This window comes from Nannospalax galili, unplaced genomic scaffold (genome assembly GCF_000622305.1).
Source record: "Nannospalax galili isolate Female #2095 unplaced genomic scaffold, S.galili_v1.0 scaffold95, whole genome shotgun sequence".
Lineage (NCBI taxonomy): Eukaryota > Metazoa > Chordata > Mammalia > Rodentia > Spalacidae > Nannospalax > Nannospalax galili.
In genome coordinates this window covers 6,070,130-6,092,732 of record NW_008342393.1, presented here as the reverse complement: position 1 = coordinate 6,092,732, position 22,603 = coordinate 6,070,130, and the positions used below count along the sequence as shown (strand labels likewise).

General features: G+C 43.6%; 1 protein-coding gene across 2 annotated transcripts in view; it reads left to right on the top strand.

Annotated features, from left to right (window-relative positions):
- Ca10 (carbonic anhydrase 10) overlaps positions 1-22,603 on the top strand; it is a 591,432-nt gene that overhangs the window by 556,784 nt on the left and 12,045 nt on the right. For both annotated transcript variants that reach the window (XM_008838415.3, XM_008838412.3), the window contains exons 6-7: positions 9,135-9,230; positions 14,043-14,115. In XM_008838415.3, the coding sequence (XP_008836637.1) occupies positions 9,135-9,230; positions 14,043-14,115 (169 nt within the window). The remainder of the gene's footprint in view (positions 1-9,134; positions 9,231-14,042; positions 14,116-22,603) is intronic.

Sequence of the window (22,603 nt, the reverse complement as noted above, 5' to 3'; positions counted from 1 at the left end):
TTTTTTATTTTTCTATGTTATTCAACCAATGTAGTAAATTTCGCTGGGAGACTTCTCCACTATTGATGTGTTTAACACCTGGTACGGACCCTACTTGATTGCAGTAAATTATTTTTAATATAATAGTGTTTTCTGTTAGATAATATTAATATAAGCTTTTACATATATAATTATATCTACCCCTTAAATGTCTCCTGAAAATATTTTTTTTATTATTTTTCTTTGATGTGTATGAGTCCATTGCCTGCATGTATGTAAGTGCATCTCTGTCATGCAATATCCACAGAGGTCAGAAGAGGGTGTCGGATCCCATGGAACTAGAGTTAGGATGGTTGTTAGCTACCATGTGGGTGCTGGGACTCGAACCTGGGTCCTCTGGAACTGTGTGTTCAGTAGAGTTGCTGTCTTCATAATACCACATACAGAAAGAAGAGACTGGCAAAATCGTATTGGTGGTCAGATGGCAGTAAGATAAGGCACAATGTAAGAAAGAATAATGTACAGACACTTCTCCGCAAACAATGCAATCCCCAAGTGCCAACGGCCCAACTTTTCTGATCTCTGCAGAGCTTATAAGTCCCACCATCACTCTGGGCCCCTCGTTCTCCTTATCTGTGCCTCAGCAGCCAGGCATTTCTAATAAGAATCATCACAACACCCATTTAATGAACGCTACTCTGTGCCAGACACCGCATTTGAAGCCTGCTTTATCTCATTTGTACATTTGAGCTCATTTGCTTGTTTTAGTCATTTAATCAGCTCAGCTGTTCCTTGAGTAGTGATGTCGCAAATTTCGCATGTGATGAAATTGAAGCTCAAAGAGACTAAATAACCCAGAACTGGAACCCAGGGTGTTCAGCTCTACAGACAATGAGCTGACTTCATCCACATCCTGTGCTAGGATTTGTCTGGAGTATAGGGTGAAAACAGGCAAACACGGGACAAAGGGAAGAAGTAAGACACCTCGGTTTGAAGGATGCTGCTGAGGGAAAGCATACAGTAAAATGGCCGAGGTTCAGAAAGCACCCTCAGACCTCATCTTCAAATCCTGGATGGTACCAGCGTCAGCTCAGAGGACACTTCTGCAAGGATGTGGACTCTGTTACAGGACATCCCACTCTGCCTTTTGGCAGCTTCACTAATGGGAAGCAGAAGGGATAAGATGCTTTGGGGAAAGGACCATAGAAGAAAAGTTTGGATTTGAAAGGCAGCTATTTCAGAATGTTTCAGTAGCAGAGAGGGTACCGGGGGAACACCCCTGATTCTTTCATGGGCATCATTTCATCTGTTCTGGTTGTTTGCTGAGACCCTGCCTGGATCCTAAAAGAGAACATCGTCAATTTTCCTGTTTCATTCTTGTGGCAATCCTCAGATGCATTCTCATATACCTAAGGAAGAAATTAAGGCATAGAGGGGCTGAGTGACAAGCCATAGGTTGCCCTTACAAGAAATGGATCTAAATAGGCCAAGGCTTGCAGTGTCCAGCACTGTCCTGCACCCAAATGTATAACTCTGCACTTGTGAAAGCTGCAGAACAGCCCACTGAAAAATACCACGTTTTCAATCCAAGTAGTAGCAGAACATGGTGGCGCACACCTTTAATTCCAGCACTTGGAGGCAGAGGCAGGCTGATCTCTGTGAGTTTGAGGCCAGCCTGGTCTACCTAGTGAGTTCCAGGATAGCTGGAGCTACAGGGAGACCCTATCTCAAAAAGAACAAAAAAAAAATCCAAGTAGTGTTCTATTCTGAGGGACAAATACCCCCACTCTAGCTTATTACACTGCTGCGACTGTTGGACTATATCTGGGGACCCATGAAATGATAGGCACTTATTTTTATTTGCAACTATAATTGCATCCCATGTCTTAGAATGCAGGAAACCATCATCATCAGGCAGACCCATGATAACTACCAAAGTTTAGGGTGAGAACATGGCAGTTGGTAAATATCGAACCATGCTCTTCTCTGCAGACCGTGTGCTCTTACACATACAGACAAGCTTCCTTATGACTTCTATCGCTAAGTTCTGTCTTATAATTGTTGTTCTAGCAAAAGCTTCTGAAATGTAATCTCCCTTCAAATACTAAGACACCTTCCTTTTCTCTTTACTGTTTTATGGAAAAGTAAAGTATCACTGTTACTAGCTCTGAGACCTTAAGAGAATTGTTTAACTTCTCTGTGCCTTCCTTTCACCCTTTGTCTAGTTCAGGAACAAATAGGTAATAGGCATGAGCACGTCGAGGATGCAGAATGCACAGCTTCGTCTCTGGACTCCTGAGGTCTAGCACAGGATGAGCTTTGGGGACTTCAGTGCCGACTGAAATCAAACCCATTTGAGCTGATGGTGCCTTGGAAGTTTAAAAGATTATAGAAATGCCACAATGGCAACAGCGTGAGGGGAAGTGACGGGTTCACATTAATGCTCCCAGCATGTATTTTCTTCCCTTCTAGATAGAACTTACTCAAAAATGCATTTCTTGGAAATCCTTTGCCAAACTCTCAACATAAGTAATCAGTGGTGGGCAAACTATCACCACAGACCAAATCCAGCCCGCAGTGTCATTTTGTAAATGAAGTTTTATTGGAATTCAGCCACACCCATTCTCTTCTATTTTCTCTGTGGCCACTTAATACTGGAAAAGCAGAGTTGAGTCATTGTGACAGAAACTCCTGGATGGAAAGATTCACTATCTGACTCATGGCATTAAACAGCCTGCTGCCTGCTGAATTAGAGTCTGAACCACTGGGAATGTTTCTCTTTAAAGCTTTCACTTCATCCTGTGCAAGGAAACACACTGAGTTCTCCCCAGTAGGTAGTAGCTTTCTCATGCTCCATTTGGAAGGCAGGCTCAAAGTAAGGATGCACAAGAGGGAGCTGCACGTGCCTAACCCTGATTTCTGCAGGAGCCAAAGGCGTTATTATCTGCTGCCCAAATAATAAGTACAGCGTAACAGCAAGAATGGTCATAACTGGCTATTTTGTGCTTACTGCATGCCATACCCTAGACTAAGTGCTTTGTGTCCCAGCTCATAGAATCCTCCCAGTGGTTCTAAGAAGTCAGCAACATTAATATCCTATGTATAGAGAGGAATCTCAGTTATCCAGGATGCTCCGGGTTAAAGCTAGACTTTGACATCTACATAGCCCCATTGGATGCCAAGGACTTTGGTTCCCTTTAAACATACACCTTTGGATTTCAGACTGCTTCCTACCAGCTCTGCCAGGTACCTCAGCTTGCTTGTTCCTCCTGACATCACATTTCGTTGTCCAATCGCAACCTGCCTGGACTCCTTCATTCATTTAGCAATTATTTCTACCTTGCCACTGCTAATATGAACAGGTACAGTGTTAAGTATTGCAGATGTCAGGGGTGGTTCTTGCCCAAGTGAAGCCTAAAGTCTACTGAAAGACGTGGGTGCTAATCACTTTCACAATAAATACAGAAATAGAATTGTGATGCACATTCCAAGTAGGAGGTGGTACTGTGTGAGAGACTTCTGGGAGAATTCTTCTTAATAGGTGATACTTGAGATGACATCCAAAGAGGTTCACAAATAAGTGTCTGGCACAGAGGGGAGGGAAAAGTATTTTAAGCAGAAGGAACAGAATATGCACAGGTTCTAGAGGTATAGTATGTAAGGGAGACTGAAAAAAAGCTGCTGTGGCTAAAGAGGGGTCTATGGGGAGGGATCCCCAAATCCATTCTCCCAGCACTATACATTCCCCCCTTACAACATGCATCATACTTTAATTCCTCCATGTTTTGTGAGAGTGAGTAGTTCTCGATAAATGTTAGTGATGGTCACCAATGAATGATGATGACGATGATCATGTCGACTAACTTTGATCATAGCAAACAGCAGCAATGTGACTGTACCAGGCAACGATAGTTTGCATCTGTCTCCAGTACCCAGTGCCCATGTCATTTGGGGTGTAAATGTTTTAATTTTTCATTAGTCATGAGACTCCAGAGAACTAGCACCAACAGAATACATTCATCGATTTACAAAAGATTTATTATGGAAGTTGGCCCACATGACTATGGAGGGTAAGGGTGAGAAGGCTCTCAATACTCCATCTTCAAGCTGGAGAGCCAGGGATTCAAGTCCTGGCATAATTCTCAGCCCAGGTCAAAGGCCTGAGACCCATGGACATTTAAAGGATGTTTGTAGGGTAAATCCCAGATGCCAAACTCCGGAGGTCCAAGAACCAGGATGTGATGTCTGAGAGCAAATAAGATGGATGCTCCACCTCAAGAATAAATTACACTTCTTCTGTCTTTCTGTTCTCTGCATGCTTATAGCAAATGTTTGCCCATGTTACAAATGGTATGCATATTCTACTTAGTCTACTAATGCAAACGTAAATCTATTCCGGAAACATCTTCACAGAAACATCTCCAACTATTTGGACACCCTTTAGCCCAATCAAGTTGACATATAAAATCAGTCATCACAACTTAGTTTATCATCACAATAGATCTTGGGTAAGAGCACCATGGGAACATGGAGGAGCTTGATCCTCAGTGTCAGTAGTTCATGGAAATTGTCCTGGAGACAACAAATGAGAGATGGCTATGAAGTAAAGAATGGTAGGTAAGACTTCCTCTGTCTCTACTTTGCCCCTCTCAGTAGCCAGAGACCTCTTGAGAAATGAACATTGGGTCAATTGATTTCTTTCTTAACACCAAAAACTCTGTTGTGCTTGAAATAAAATCAAAGATCCTCACCATGGTCTGCAAAGTCCTGTGTGAGTTGGTCTCATCTTGAGCCACCTTCATCCTTCCCTAACCATCTGAACTGTTGGTCCATGTCTCAGGCTCTTTGGTTGGGCTCTTTGCGACTGCTGTGTTTCCCTATGATCTCCTCAGCCTTGTTCTTCATCATCAGAAGAGCTGGGGAAGAGGCCAATGGCCATCCCTACTGATGTCAGAACCCTATCTGGCCATGTTTCCTAGACCCCACTGTGCCCAATGAGCAGGGTACTGCCCTCTTCGGAAAAGGGACCTTGCAATGAAGAGATTTGTCTGGACTAAGTCTGTTCAAGCTCCTCTTGCTCCTAAGAGGAAAACAAATTTGCACACTGACGAGATGGAGGTGCTTGTTTATTTTTACATAAAGAATGAAATCTTGGCTGTTATTTGATATTGCAGGATGCAAAACATCTTTAACATTTTTCAGAGTTGATAGATATTTTAATTTTGTAATCATCAACATTGAAAATGAAGCTTTGCATAAATACACAGTTCAAAATGGAAAAGTATGTTTAAGGGCATTTCAAAAATTGTTAAATATTCTGTCCCAATCTCAAGCCAAAATTCACTAATGATTTTTTTAATGAAATTCAAGTCAGTGACTCAAATTGCAACCTCTAAAATCAAACATTCTAACACAATATAATCCAAAGATAGACTAATTTGATATTTGCAAGCTGAGGGATAGTGATAGGGAAATATTGAGTCTTTGTTTTCTGCAGTTAAACCATTATGTTCCTATAAGAACAAAAAAATTCATACATACAGTAAAAACTTTGCCATTCATGACATATAATAGTCAAAGATGAGGTGTTTCAGGCAGTGTCTGTTGGTGTGATGTGGTATGACACCCTACAGGGCACAGAGTGCATAAGCTGGTGTTCAGAACCAAGGCTACCGTGAAGTCAGACAGCACAACGTGTGTAAACACTGTCAGAAACATCTTAGATTCATTATACATTTGGTTTTGAATTAATTTTTGGTCACTGTGTGTTCAGAAACCATTTACTACTGTTTTTTTTTTCATGATGGTGCCCACATCCTGTTATGTGACCTCATACATTGCAATGCACAGTTTGAGAAGGTAGACGCTAAACTAGCCCCTCTCGAGCTTGAATGTACATTCCAGTCACTGGGAATTTGTCAGAAAGCAAACATTGATTCGGTAGTTCTGAGGTAGAATCCAAATTCTGCATTTTCAACAGGCTTCCAGATGGGGAGACAACTGTTGGTACCTAGACCACACATTGAGTAGCAAAGCACTCAACGCCTTCTTAATAACGTGGTGATGGAGTGGGGAGGTAGGCTGAATTCAGAATAGTTTCACTCTGAACACATTAGTTCTGTAAAACCACCAGTTTTGTAGATCGAAAGGTCACTTTTATATAGTTCAACCTAACACAGCAGGCAGTCCATCAACCAACTGCTAATAGACACCAAAGTATCTTATATCAGAATCCTAGCCATCTCACCTAAAATGAAGAGGAGGCAAGACCTAAGGTCAAAATTCTTAGTGTGTTAATTTAAGCTTAAAGCACAGTACAGCCTGGTTCATATACTCACCAGCCAATTCTTATAGCCTTTAGCCATTGACAGAATCTGACCCAGCCACGGGGCAACCCATGGCCCAGGAGCTTTCTCTCTGTCCTTTTCTGGCTTACAAGTTGGAAAGAAGAACCCCTACACCAGATTGCCTTCTACTTCACCTGTTGCAATTTCAAGGCAAGGCTTGAAGCAATGGTGCAACCCCTAATGACTTAGCTGGTTATGTAGGTCAGGTGGGAAGTCCCAGCCCAGGGCAGCTTGGGTCTTGTCCTCATTAGAAAGCTGGCGCAGCCCTGGGAAGGTGTGTGGAGTATATGAGATGCACCAGCTTCTGCTTATTCCTCACAGGAACGCTGCTCCACAAGCAGGAAGTTGTGGCAGGGTGAGGAGGTGACAACAGGGCAAAGTATGAAGAGCACAGGCCTGACAGAGTACTTCGGAGGCGAAGCATCCTGCAGCTCCCACTTGCCGTTACCTTTCTGATGGCAGAGTAACTGCTGTGTAATCATCTGTCTCCACTGGCAAAACTTTATAAAAAGTGAAATGGAAAATCTCAAGAGCAGCACTAGCATGTGCCCCCTCTATAACACATTCCACTGACTCAGGATGTTAAAGTCACTGTCAGATTCAAGATACCACCTGACTGGGCACTGCTAGACTAGTGGTCCCCATCAACTATGCTCCACTGGTTTGTACCTCCAATGGACCCCCAGCTGGAGAGCATTTAACAAACACAATGACTGCTTCCTCTCAAAATCTGTTCATCAGAATTAGAGTGGGACAAATAGGCACAGGGGCGTTTCAAAGCACCTGGGTGATCTGGTGCCTAGTAAAGGTTGCAGACCACTGTAGTAAACAAGGTTAATTTTAATTCCCAAAATTCAAGGAAAATGTTCTTTTTCGATCATTACCTTTCTTAACTTCTAAAACGTCACTCTTTCTTAAATGCAATACAGGACATTGGCAGTAATGAATACTCCTGTACTTTCAGAGACACAAATCACTTTCACAGGCACCACCTTATTAAATTCTCAGATCAGCCAGTACAAATCACTAGACCTTTACAGAAAGATCTATGATGGGTTTTCTGTGACAATGCTGTAAGAGACAAAACAACAGAAACAGCATGAAAGCTGATAGGGTGGTTCACTGTGTCAGAGTGTCCCTACAAGGCGGGAGGCTATAGCTACCAAAAGGACTTTAGATTTATTTGCATTGACTTCAAAAAACAGCCGTAAACTAATCTGTTATTTTAAAATAAGTTTAGAAACATATTTGTAAATTATTCCATCTTTATTGTTTCCATTGTGGTTTCTGTTGTTATGTTGAGATACTGTCTCCTGAATCCCAGGCTGACTTTGATCTCATTATATAGCTGAGGATGACTTTGAACTCCTGATCCTCTTGCCTCCATCTCCCAAGTACTGAGATTACATGAGTGCACCACCATGCCTAGTTTATGTGGTGCTGTGAATTGAACCCAGAAGTGCACACATGCTAGACAAGCACTCTACCAACTGAGTTACATCCACAGCCCTCTATTGTTTCTTTAAACCTTATTTGCGTGTGTGCATTTGTGTGGTTTATAAGCACAGAAAGGTGTCTGAGAGGATTTATACTCAACTGTCAATGTTCCTATCATTTGGGTTGGTATTAAACAAAGATAAAAGAGATATTGGTTGCATTCACATTTTTAAATTTGTTATAAAAATTATACTTCCATATTGTTATAAGATATATTTTAAAACCACAGCCCTGAAAAGGGATATCCCTCAAAAGGGAAGCAATTGGGTCCCAGTGATATGGGGTAAAACTTGATCATGTGAATAAAAATCTGTGATGCATACATTTGGACATAACATGCATGTCATTTTCCACAATGGAAATTTTTGAAGAATTAAGTAATTGGGAGAAACCTAGTTAACTGTGGCTCAAATCCAGTGTTCCTCTGCTGCCCCCAATTGCCTGCTGCACAGGACTTGACAGGCAAGTCACTAGCTAGAGAAGGAAGAAATAAAAATTCGCCTAAGCAGATGATCTTAGCAGGCTGGCACGGCAGGGAGCTGAGCCATGCACTCTCTCCTCAGCAGAGACACACATCCTTGATACCATCAGACTCCCTTCAGAGCCACAGGGCTTGCTCAGGACTTAACTGCTCCATGCTCACCCCAAGACTGTCAGGAAGATTTACTCACTGCCAGGGGCAGCTGCTGGTGCTGCTGAAAAAAGTATACCTGCTCCTGAAGGGTGGTTCCACTCCCAATAAGGACAATTCAGTTTACACACACTTCAGGAGAAATGACCTAGGAGGGAAGTAGAATCCGATGGGCACTGAGCTTGTTAAATGCATGCTTGTTACAAGAAAACATTTGCAAATATCTATGGGCCTTTTCATATGTGTGTATGAATGTGTGTGTGTATGTGTATGTGCACCTTTTACCCACATAGATTATATTTACATATCACTCTGATTAAAAACCTGTCTTTCCTGGGACTGGAGAGATGTCCCAGTGGTTAAGAACACTGGCTGCTCTTGCAGAGGTCCAAGGTTCAGTTCCCAGCACCCACATGGCAGCCAACAACCACAGGTAACTCCAGGTCCAGGGGATCCAACGCCCTCTTCTGATCTCCATAGGCTTTGCACACACATGGTGCACTTACATATATATACAGGCAAAATGCTCATACACATAAAATAAAAATAAAGTTTTTAAAAGCTTATTTTCCTTTTGTTCTTCAGCATGCCTTGCAGTTTACCCTGTGTCTGAGCAGCTGTGCCTCCTACCTTTTTGACGCTGGATTGTTGTTCTTACTCTTGGTTTTTCTTCCTGGCAGGTGCAGCTCATCCACTACAACCATGAGTTATACACAAATGTCACAGAAGCTGCAAAGAGTCCAAACGGATTGGTGGTAGTTTCTATATTTATAAAAGTAAGTCATGCGTTCCTTCATTCTTCTCGCCATCTCCCCATCCTAACCAGAGTATCAGGCCACGGTCTTCATTGGGGTTAAAAGCATTTTAAAAGGTGATGTTGATTAATGTCTGTGTCTAAAAAAACCATGGGGTCCTATGGCTTTTATACCCATGAGATTTATGAAATTTGGATCCTTGCACTGAGATGCAGAACATCAGGTTCCATTTCAGAGGTACTGGGGCCTGGGCAATTTCTGTCCTAAGGAGAAAGCAGAAGTTATTTCCAGGGACAGGCTTCAGGCCCCGTCTATTACAATGGAACAAAAAGTGCCATAGCAAAGGAGAAGGGCTAGAGCACTGGCATCCTCTAGGACTGAAGGTCTGCCCATCAGTCACTGTCCCTGAAAGAACAAGAGACGTGTGAGCTGTCCCTCCCCAGCAGGCCAGGCAACAAACAGCTCCTTCTGGCTAACCCACAAGTGCTCTAGGAATCACCTTCCTCCCATACTCTCCTTCTGCTTCATAACCTTGGCAGGTAGGATTAAGTCGGCACTGCATGACCTTCCCCACGGTCCCCAGATCCCCAGCAAGCAACAAGAGCATAAAAAATCTCTGATGGAGCAAATTCTGATTTGGTTTGTTTTTTGTTTTTTGTTTTTAATTACATTTGACATTTCAGCAGATGTAAAGCAGAGATGGAAAAAAAATTTAATGAAAAAGTATAATTCCCTTTCCAATCTTAAAAAGGTAAATTAAGAAGTAGACTGTGAGCCAGGCGTGGTGGTACACGCCTTTAATCCCAGCACTCGGGAGGGAGGCAGAGGCAGGCGGGTCTCTGTGAGGTCAAAGGCAGCCTGGTCTACTTGGTGGGGTCCAGGACAGCTGGGGGCCCCATGTGAGGTGTTTTCTTAGCTTATTCTTTTTTACTAGGCCAGTTAAAGCTTTGTATTATCCTTCAAGGCTGGGTGTGGTGGCGCATGCCTTTAATCCCCGCGCTCCGGAGGCAGAGGCAAGCGGATCTCTGTGAGTTCAAGGCCAGCCTGGTCTACTTGGTGAGTTCCAGGACAGCTGGGGCCCCAGGGAGACCCTGTCTCAAAAAGATTAAAAAAGAAGTAGACTGTGGTCGTTGCAAAAGCCAAAAAGGCCAACTCCTGTGCAAGCTCCTGGGGAGGTTTTTGCACAGATCATTAGAGAAAATTGGCCCAATCAGTACTTGGAATGTGATGAAGATAGTCAATAGAAATCCAGCATTCACTACCAAGGAGTTTTTGTTTCTTGGTTGTTGTTGTTGCTGCTGCTGCTGCTGCTGCTGCTGCTGCTGCTGCTGTTTTGTGTTGTTTTTGTTGGTAGTGATGGTTTTTGTTATTTGTTTGGTTTCAGTCTTTTTGAGACAGGGTCTCCCTGTAGCCCCAGCTGACCTGGAACTCACTATGTAGACCAGGCTGGCCTTGAACTCACAGAGATCCACCTGCCTCTGCCTCCCGAGTGCTAGAATTAAAGATGTGTGCCACCATACCCAACCCACCACCAAGGAGTTTTTACAGAGTTCTCAGAAGAATAGGGCACCCGGAGACCCCAGGGCAAGAGAGACCCCCCTCCCCAAAGCAGACTCCATACAGGTATTTCATTAGCCTGGTCATCCTCCCAGACTCCACACCTCCTCCCAATGTCTTCACCTTCCAAGCCAAGTTCATGTAGCTCTTTATAGCCCAACCAGGAAAGAAACCTAAGTCTTGCCTCACCTTATTATATAATCATGACCCTATTCCCACTCTGTGCCTACTCAACAGAGCTGGGGAAAGTAACTCAGGCCAGGAAAAGAGAAAATGACACTTAAAACCCCCACTACCACCACACCCCACTGCTACCCCAAGCATGGAACAAATACCTATTCCAGCTCCAGTTGTGACATAAATAACCAATCCGTGTGTTCAGCCTGGGCCACACATCGTGAAGCCTGTTGGTATATCACATATCGTCGTGTATGTAGGAATCACCTTCCCTGGCGACTTTGCCCAAGCCAGTCCTTCCATGAGTAATAATTTCCAATAATTCCTGTCCCTTGAAGGGCATCTCAGGCTCAGCCCCTGGCTTCGCCTCACTTTACTCATAGCTCCTGAGTCAGTGAGTGTCATCCTGGAAGGACAAGCATGTTACAGCTGACAGAGTGACTGATGGACCACTGGGTAACCAGGTTTCTCCACAGTAAACTGCTGGTGTTTCACAAGCTCTTGCAGAAATGTTCACCCCACTGTGTTCCTGACCAACAGCCATGCTTGTCGGTCCTGGTTGCTCCCCTGCAGTTTATTGGAAAGGCCTGTGCGCCAGAGCCTCAGGCCAGTAAAGGGACAGCAGCCAGCTCTGCATCTGCTCAGACTATCTTGGGCCCTGGGGAGGTTCTCACTCTTTCCTTGAGCAAACCTGGAGTTTTTTTGGCTCAGTCTCAAAGTAAGCCATAGAGTTCTCTCATTCTTCCACAAAATTGGCTCCCAGGTGACCAGCTTCACAGGGACTTAGCAAGCTGTGACTTCTCGTTCACTCAGCTCAGAACTCCTGCTGAGCATGGGCTATACAGGTCCACCCTCTTCTAAATGCCGGTACCCAGAAATGAGATGAAGCAAGTGAGTCCTTCGTCTCTAAGGATGTGCAGCTTCTGGTAGTCATCAGCCCTCATGATGCCCCTGTTTCCCCATCCCAGTTCCCTGAAGGCCAGGCAGGAACAGGAGATTCAAACTCCCCATATCTGAGTGACTCACCTGGAGAAATGTCACCCTGTCCAAATACTGAGCCCTAGATGACTGAAGGTTTGGTGGTAAAAGAAAATGGTCCACCGGTTAAAGGGACTAGTTGCCAAGCCTGATAACCTGAATTCGATCCCTGGGGCCCATGGTAGAAGGACAGAACTGACTCCCACAAGTTGTCCTCTGACCTCCACGAGAGAGAGAGAGAGAGAGAGAGAGAGAGAGAGAGAGAGAGAGAGAGTCGGCCAGTCAATAAAAAAAGAAACTTGCTTCTCAGAGAGTTTATTCATCTCTGTCCTCCACAAATCCCCCATCCTTCCCATGACCACAGAGAGCTGAGATTTGGCTATAATTGCTGCTCAATCACACACCATTAACTTCCCACTTAAGCTCACTTATACCAAGTACATATTTTATCCTCTCACCCACACAGCCAACACACTTGTGCCCACAAATCATCTGTGCACATTTTGGAAATTTTTCAATAATTTTTAATCAGCTCCCAAGGGGGCTGGTCTCGACAGCTCTGTTGTCTGATTCACCAGGTACCAGGAGCCCAAGGCACCCAGCAGCTAAGAGCTATGGCAGATTCCTTACTTGCCAGAGATCTTTGTGGTTCTCATCCGTTCAGTACAAACAGGAGGCTCCAAGCTCTCTTTTCAATGCGAAAGACCATGTCACAGCAGAAGCTGCATCTGGCGCTCCCAGGGAGCAGCAGTGTTTGACTTGGGGCTTATTTCCATGTGGGGTAGATTTTTACCTCCACTGAGCATTGTCATTCCCAAAGCACTCCTTAGTTGTGTATCTCACCACAACACACCCAGAAAACTCTGTGAAAAGAAAGACAGATGGAGGCAAAATAAACAGTCTGTGCTTTCTCCAAACTAAAATTACCTGTTGCTTATCGAATAACAATAATCATCTGCTGCGATTTTTTCCAACCCTCCGAATAAATCAGATTTAAAATGTTGATGTGTCACAACATCCGATTAGCAGCTGAAGCATAAATTGCAGAGCTGAGCCGAACAAGGTAGAACATAAATGACTAAGACAAACAGTGGAACAGAAAAAAGGCTGAGTAAAGGACGTTACTGAGGAAACTGCACACGGTTACATGGGGTTACATTATGATCTTATCAGTAGCGATTCTCTGACCCTAAGCCCCTTGGAGTTTTGCTGCTTCTCCTAAAGGAGAAAGTTGGATATATAAGAGCATAAACATAAAGTAAGAATATAACCCTGAGCATCTAGTATAATGTTCAGCCTGTGGTAGGTACTTGGTAACTATAGGTTGGATGGATGGATGGATGGATGGATGGATGGATGGACAGATGGATGGATGGATGGATTGGATAGATGAATGAAAGCCTAAATATTATAGTTTATGATATATTCAATTTCTACAATAATGAACAGTGGTTTACAAGGCTCTATATTCTTTTTTTCTCCATCTCCTGATACCCCTATTCTGGATACTCTTTCTACTTAGATAAATATCCGTCTCCTGGCATGTCACTCCCTACTCCTTGCTCAAAACTCTTTGACAGTTCCCCATGCCTACAGAATAAAATTTAAACATAACCTATCCTGATGTTCAAAGCTTAACATGGCTAATTTCTGCCTGGCTGGCTGTCAAGCCTCCCTTCTTGTCCTTCCCAACATCTTCAGCTCCAATTACGCTGAAATACTTCATGAGCATTCCAGTTCCCATAAACAGGTCCTCTGCATGTAAGTTGTTCCTTCCGTTTCCTCCTTTCCCATGTTCTATATCAAAGCACTTTAACTTCCACTCATCCTTCCAGGCCAACTCAGATATTAGCTCCCCTGATTCCTCCCACCTCCCCACCCCAATGGTGGGTGATCTCGCCCTAATATTATCACACCTGTCACTCTATCAGAACACTCCTTAATCTATATGAGAATGATTTGTTTACTAACCTTTCTTCCTTCTCTAGATAAGGGGGTTCTTACAGAGAAGAGTCTGTGCCTCTGATCTCTGAATTTCTAGTGAATGAATAAGAGAATGCATGGAGATATTTGTCCTGGACAATTACTGCCCATTCAATGATACTTTCTTTTCTCCTATAGGTTTCTGATTCATCAAATCCATTTCTTAATCGAATGCTCAACAGAGATACTATCACAAGAATAACATATAAAAGTAAGTTTGGTTCAATTTCCTTTACAGCAACTATTCTATAAAGGTTAGTCCTGTCGGAAGGCAGGAAGCCAGAACTGATGATCTCTATGGGCCCTTTTCAGCTTCATGATCCTTTAATTCTGTACAGAGTCACTCTGGAGAATCAGGGCTGGCTAAGAAGCAGCTCATTTCAAGCACAAGTCCCCGAAGCGTCTTTGTCATCCACGCCTGTCTAAGGCAATAATGGTTATGATGATGTGGTCATCGTTATGCCATGGACTGGTAATAAGCTGGGGATTCTACCAGCCAACTGACTCTACCATGTCAGCTGTCCATAGCTGGGGCTTTGCCAACTGTATGATGGAAAAAAGCATTCACCAGGTACTTTGGACATAATCTCAAACCTTGCAGCAGTCCTCAGCTGAACCAGGTCTCCTCCGTGTGGCTAGATCCCGTTCCAAAAAGAGGCAGGGCGACATTCTTCCTCACCCTCCATGGTCCAGGAATCTGTAGGATTCTGCGAGCCTCCTGGATTTCCAGAGTGTCTCATTTCAAACTCTTTAAGAGGACAGAGTGCCACACTGAAGGAAAGGGGGAAAGAAGGTTCCCCAGCAATCCTAGAAGCTACAGGACTTGGGGGAAAGCCTGTGAGGTGGCATACACCAAGAGATGAAAATTCAATACGGGGAAATTGAGAGGCAAGTACATCATCAGTGTGAATTCAAGTCTCAGCTTTGACTCCATCAGGGAGCTCTCTCACTTTGACTGTTTCCTCATCTTTAAAGTAAAAGGTTGAACCTCAGGTTTCTAAAACCTTCCAGGTCTAGAGGTGTATGTGAATCAAACAATAGATGAACAATTATTTTCACCAAAGGAAAAAGAGTATGCAGACATTTTAACTCCTGCATCTGCTCAGTGGGTCCTTCACTAGGCTAGTACCTCAGTTAGATCTGCTGTTTCTACCTCCAATGTGATGTGGAAACAACAGGTGTTTACAGGTCTCACCTTGGACAGCTGAAAGGAGGGTACTGAGAGCCCTGCCCTCATCCACTTGTTTCTTACCACACACATCTCCTGCATGAGTGAAAAGATAGCCCAGATACCAGCCCTCCCCACAACGTGCTCCTCACCAGGTCACTCTTATATGAAGAAGTTGGCCCGGGGACTGATGGGGTAGCAAATGAACCTGAAAATCACTCCACCCAGATACACGTCACTCAGAAGAATGACTTAAATCCTCTCCACACACATCATGCCCTTGCTCATCAGAATTCTTGCAGCATTTTAAGTACATGCTTAGATTGCTCAACTAAGGGAGATATTTGTCTTGTGTGTAAATAGCAAATTTATAACTGCCCATAAAAGACTATTATTCTTTTAACTTTTCTGATTAAGAAAGCATGAAAATTAAATAAAAATGTTTTCAAGCAATCTTGAATTTGCAGTTTCGAGACCGTGAAAAGCCATGAAATTATACATTAAGTCCCAACACAATCTATCAGATCGTCAGTTGCATAGAGAATCATTGGGGGCGGGGTCTTTTCTCTTCTCCCCTCCCCTGAACTGGTCTGATTAATATTAAGTGATGTGGTTGCTGCCATAGAAGAAGCAAGGGAAGGGAAGGAAAGGGGAGGGAAGGGGAGGGGAGGAAAGGGGAGGGGAGGGAAGGGGAGCCCCCGACTTGGTTATCACTCTCTCACACAGTCCTCATCTGAAGGCTAGGGATGACGGTAACAATATCATATCCTTCCGGAACCCCAGGGTGGGCAGCAACACGTGGTGGTCTGGTGGAGGTCGAAAGGTTGGGAGTTGGAGGCCTTCAACTCATTTTGTATTCCATTTCAGGCACTCTGCTCAAGAAGCATCCAGAGGTAATGGAGGCTGAGAAGCCGGGAAGGGAAGGGGAGGGAAGGGAAGGGGAGGGGAGGGGAGGGGAGGGGAGGGAAGAGGGAGAGAAGAAGTTGAAAGGGAAGCAAGAAAAGAAAGGAGTAAAGGAGAGAGGGAGGGAAGGGGAGAAGTGGAGGAGCTAAAGCATTCCAGGCAGAGGGGCAGCAGCATTACAAAACTTGATGTGAGCATGGAAGGAAGGGGCTGGAAAGAGTTCACAGAGAAGAGCTCTGTCTCTATCAGATCTCAGTATTCATGGAGGAACAAATGTCCTCATTCATTCATAATGATGGGTGGGAGGGTAACAGCTATGATGCTCTGGAGCCAGATCTCTATACCTTCTTAAGGAGCTTGTGCTCTTTCCACCTCTGAAATAGGAACACAAAGAGAAGACAGCATGTGTACCTTCTCTTCCATCTCTCCCTCATGCTCCACACCTGCCAGGTCACAGGAAAAGAAAGAAATTGAAACAAGACAAAGAGACCCTGGCCTGCATGAGGAGACGTGATAACAAGTCCTCTAATAGCAGGTGTTCTGTGCTCTTACACACCAGCAGGGAATAATGGAGATGTCCCTCGCAGTGACCTTTGTCACATATGTGAAGGGAGTTTCGCCACAGGGATAATGACAGCCTGATACACAGGAATGGCCCAGACGCCACTATGCCCAGGACACTGGCAGAAAAGGATTGATTTGCTCAGCAGGAAACCACAGCTCTCTTTTCTCCAGCTAAACTCCCCTGAGGCTACCAGCAGAGGAAGGCTGGCCCTGTGGCAGACAGGTTTCTGAAACAGGAGCCATCCTCAAGCCCACAACTTAGGCATCTCTCCCAAACTTCTGCCAGAGGCTGCATGCTATTTGGCATCAGCCCATAAACTCAGGTGGAGATGCACATGATACCACCCACTTAGGGACCCATCAGAATTTCTTGCTTTCATACTTCTAAATGAAAACGGGAGAAACAAATGCTCCCCCTCACATACTCCCACTTCAACCACACTGCCTGGGCTCACCTAAACTCATCCCTCCCAAAGCCATCACCCAGCCTATTTTACTGCTGCTACCCAGAACACACCCCAGCAGAGCTCCAATTTGCCCTGCTCATGAACTATAGTACCCACTCTGCAATGCACTGAGCATCAGAAATACGGAGCTGATGCTGAATGGTCACTTTCCACACCCCAAGGCCTGTGCTTTTCTTATAAGCACTTTACCTGAATAGTGCTCACCTGGTCCTTCTAAGTAGATACATTTGCTATTCCCAGTTACATATGAGTCCAAAGTAGATGGCTATATAAGTCAGCAATTTCTGGATAATGAACATGCACTCAACAATAAATGTTGGCTTCTCACTGTTATATGGGAAGGTTGGTTGAGATGACTCTGCTTCCAGCTGAAGGTCCCCAGGTCAGCTGAGACAGATTGATCCACATAGTTCTCACTTTTCTAGAATCAGAAGACTACTCAGCAAGTGTCTCTGCTATCAGGCCATAAATCCAAAGACCTAGCTTTGAAACATACACTCAATGCTGTTCAATTTCCACTAGTCAATCATCAGTCACATGGCCAAGATGCTCAAGTTCAACATCAAAATTGTCCCATGGATATAGGGTTGAGGGGGAGAGGGAACTTCCTGAACCACAATCCATGCTTCTATACTGGAGAGCAAGCGTTCAGACACAGGTACTCTGGATACAATCCTTGTGTCTTATGTTTTCACACTCCCTTCCTTTAAAGCAAAGAAAAGTAAACTCTTAGATATTAAAAAGTAATTATGATCCTGATACTTTGACATAGTTTGGAACTTGTCAGCATGCTTTTCTCTTACTTGCAACTTGGGTTCAGGTTGATGAGCAAACTCACTGTTTTTTGCATTCACTTCCAGTTAAAAGAGGCAACAATTAATCACAGAGCTAACACAATGACACTTGGCCATCTCAGGCTCAACCTGGTTCAGGCTCTCTCCAGCTCCTACATGCATGTTCCTTTGCATAGAAACTTGTTGTGAAATTCAGTGTCATCCAGGGGACAGACAGCACTGTCATTATTGGCTTACAGAATAACCAGAAAAAAAAAAAAAAAACGGAGACTGGGGGCCAACCAAAGATTTTAATCAGAGTGACATTCTGGGCTAGGGAATTTGTTCAGTGGATAACAGTACTTGCTGAGAAAGCATGAGGACCTGAGTTTGAATCTGCTACACACACAGAAATAGCCAGGCTTATCTGTATGGGCACCTGTAACTCCAACACTGGGGTGCGGGCAGAGACAGGAAGATCACTGGGGTATGCTGGCTGTCAGCCTAGCTGCATGTTCAGTGAAAAACTCTGTCTCAAGGAAATAAGACAGAGAATGCTAGAGCAAGACACTTGATGTCCTCCTCTGGCCTCTCCAAGTATGCTCATGGGAAAGCACACACACACACACACACACACACACACACACATCACACACCACATACATACAGCACACATGTAGAAAAAAGGAGTACTCTGGTGACTTGGTTGAAAATAATCTCTAGAGTAGCAAGGATGAAAATAGGAAGTGATTGCAACCGTCCAAATGAAGAGGAAACGGTACTGATGGTGGCTAGGTCAATGGAGAAGAGGTGACAAGTGCTTCAGTGTATTTTTAAAGGGCCAGCACAAGATTTCTTCATAAATCAATGTGATGTGTGAAAGAGAGCAGAGCCAAGGATTCCCTTCAAAATTTCAAATACAAGCAACTGGAAGGAAGAAGTTTCCATCCCCTGAGATGGGGAAGACTCAGATGAAGCGTGTCTGTGGGCGGAAAGGGGATTGCAAATCTTGACACGTCGTGCTTGGGATTTCTATTAGGCATCCAAGAGGAGGTGTGGTGTAGGCAGTTGGATACATGAGTCTTGGATTTCAGGAGAGAGAACCAGAGATGTAAATGTGGAAGACATCGACATCCAGATGGTATTTAAACTTGGGTGAAGTCATAGAAGCAAGAATAAACACAGCAGAGAGGCGGGACATGTCCTCACATTTTGAAAGAGCAGCTCAAATCTTCATGACTTAGAATTGAAAACTGCTTCTAAAGATACAGTTGCAACAATCCTACCATGGAACAACCCCCACATGGCCAGGCCGCCATGCCAGCTGAGGAGGTGCAGGGAGGAAGGAGCAAGCAAGCATAGAGTCAGGAGATGGATAAGCGCAAGATGGCAGCCAGCAGAGAGATGGCCCATTACCTGATATACAGGATTGGGAACAGAGGGAGCAACTAGGGAATTATATATATATATATATTAGTACACAAGAACCAGTAAAAGGAGAAAAGAAAGAGGATCTTGCCAAAGGATGGGAGAATATTGGGAAGCCATGTTGGTGAAGGCCCCCACATTCATAGAGGGCAATGTGTTCCTGTGCAGAGAGATGGAACTGAGCAGACATGGACTAGTGTTACTCTTTTTTCATTACAGGAACAAAACAACTGAAAAAAGTAACTTAAGGAAGGAAGGGCTCATTTTGGCTTCAGTTCCAGGGTCTGGTCATCGTGGTGGTAAATCTTGGCAGCAGGAGCCTTAGGTATCTGGTCATTATTAAACTCACGACCAGGAAGCAAACAATGGCAAACACTAACATTCAGCTCACTGTCTCTGTTTCGTTCAGTCCAGGATCCCAGTCCGTGGAATGATGTTGCCATGTTTAGGATGAGTCTTTATACCTCGATAAACCCATTCTAGGAACCCCCTCACACACATGCCCAGTTTTGTTTCCATGTTGATTCTAAATTCGTTAAATTGGCAATCGGGATTAACCATCACACCTGAGCTTCTAACCTGGCCCTTTGCTGTGTGACTTCAGCCGAGTTTCTTAACAACTCTGAGGAATAATTGTCTCATCAGTAAGCCAATGTTGAAAGGGCTGGGGAGGGGACTAAATAAGGGTCAATAGCCTGGACCATGGCTGGTATAAACGCAGTATACAATGTCTGTGTTCCTGAATTGCTGTAAAGCAATACCTGCCAAATCCAACTTCCTGACAGTCAGGAGTGAGGTCACTGTTGTGTGTACAACACAGGGCACACGTGCAGCAGAGTCTAGTAATTTTCAGTGACACACACCTGTGATGCAGAAGTTTGACAATGGGCACAGACTCCATGAGGTACTACTGCTTTTCCTGGGTGCTTAGATTTTTATACATTGACCTAAAACTTATGCAATAGTCTCACTAACCAGGACCAACAATAGAAAAAAAAACCCAGTCTGAAATAATTTCAGGCTGAATTTAGAAAGTCTTCTAAAGAAAATCCATTTTATTAAAGCTAAATTCTCCTTCAACAGAGTGAGGGTCAAGAGTGAAAGCGTGACATTAAAAAAATGGATTTTTCAGAACAGATTTTCTTGAGGAAATACTGGTAATTTGCCCTCAAGTATTTCTAATGCAGCGTACTAGAATAATGCTTCTATTGCTCTGTTGTCCTTGTTAATTAATTAGCAGGCACAGAACCTCAATTACATAAAAGTTAACATTTGTATCATTTTAATGCCACTTGATTTCATTGAGCCAACATTTTTGGGAAAAGATTTTACAGTGTTTTCATGTAGTGAAACTAATGATTAATGGATTTCAAAGAGCTTCTTAAACATGTAACAAGGCATAGTTATCAGAGCACTGCTATAAATGGACACTTCTAGCATCCTCTGGCGGTGTGTTACTTTGGCAGCTCTGTCTTCCTTCTATTGTCTGTGCACATTTGTTACCATTTAGATCTGAAATGTCCCCCACGGGCTCATGTGTTTGAGCCCTTAGTCCCTACTGGTGACACTGTTTTGGAAGGTACTGCAACCTTTAGGAGAGTGTTCTCATTGGAGGAAGTGGGTCACTAAGGGTTATAGCCCAGCTCTGGTTCAGCCCTGACCTATGTCTCCTTCCTTACTATTGAGGCAATGAACCCAGCCACCTTACACTCCTGCTGCCACAGCCACGAGCCACTTCCACCACTAGGCATTCCCTGCCGTGACGGACTGCATCTCCTCAAACGGCAAGCCAAATAAATCTGTTCCCCCTTAAGTTGTTTCTATTAGGTATTCAGTCACAGCAAAGAAAAGCAACTAATACAACACCGATGTCACGGGTAGAAAATACGAAGGTGAGCTTCAATCTAATAAGAATACAGAGGATCACCAAATCCAAATTTGAGGAGGTCTGGGGACTGTATTAACATATTTCCTCCAAGGAAAGAAAGACACAGCACTGGAGGCATTTGAAGGGAAGCTCATAAACCCAGCATTTGACATACTGAACAAGATGTTTAAAAGGTATTTTCTAGAATTATCCTATTTGTAAGTTTTAGTCCCACCTCCCCCAGAACCTCCTGCTAAACTAAGGATGTGTAGGCAAGGACAAACCAGCCTGTAACTGCCTTCTACTTCACAGTTCTCAGGAAGAGTTCTCCACACTGCTCCTCAGGGGACATAGTGTTAAATGTGATGAAATATCACCCAGGAGTTTCAGCATATTGTTCCCGGTGCCTTTCTCTATGCTTAATTGAACTTGTACTCTCATTGCAAAGGAATAGCTTTGGAAGTGTTTTCACAGAATGTGAAATGCTACACACCACTTCCCATGTTGCAATCTCTGTAGTTATTTGTGTCAGTGAGGAACAAAAAAGGAGAAGCTTACCTCCAAGAATCCAATTCTCAGAGGTCCTTTTTTCCATTTGCTGCTTGTGTAAAATGAAAAAAATCATATTACTTTATTCTTTTGTAATTGCCTTTCTCATTTCAGCTGAATTTGTCTCAGATTACAAGAGGAAATGTCACTCAATATAATAAAATTTCCAAAGAGGTCTATATTGATCAGAAACAGTATTGACTTTTTTGAGAGTGTCAGGCCATTTTCTCAGTAGTGTGGTCCCACTTTGAATGGGGACTGTACAAGTAGGAAACAGAGATGTTACATCTCAGCAGTGGTCCATGTGACTCAGTCCCATGCACTTGGCTAAGGTTGCCATGGAAGCTCAGACTAAAGAAAAGATTCCTCACTGTATGGTCCTAGACATTTTATCACAACATGTTTTTCTTGAACAAAAAATAAAATGTCAACTGGGGAGTTGTAACCGTGAGTAAGCAGTCAGTATAAAACAAATCACACATTCAGTGTAGCATGCCATAGAACTAAAGGCACAACTCTCAACTTCTGCAGTCATTCTAAACAATAAAATTCTATACTTAACTGATTGTCTAAGGGATCTCCCTGTCCTTCTAAAGCCATAGCCAACACACATAAACAGCATGATGCTGTCGTGCCAAAAATTTGACCTACTAAAAATAGGTTTGGCTGCCTAAATTTGTTGATGTTGAGTGATGTTTCAGAATCTGTGGCATATTTTTACCTGACGCTATCCCCAGAAATTATACATGAAATTCTATTGCTCCAAGAGGCCATGTGAGTTGTCCGTGAAGAAATAATACGTTATTGGCAAACCCACAATTAGAACTTGGACTTGAATTAAAACTCCTGACTTAAAGTCTAGGACTTTGCCCTCTATAAGCTATTTTCTGATATGAGAGAAATTAGAGAGATCAATTGATCAATCAATAGATAGGCAGATAGATGACAGATGGATAGATGATGATAGCTAGATGATAGAT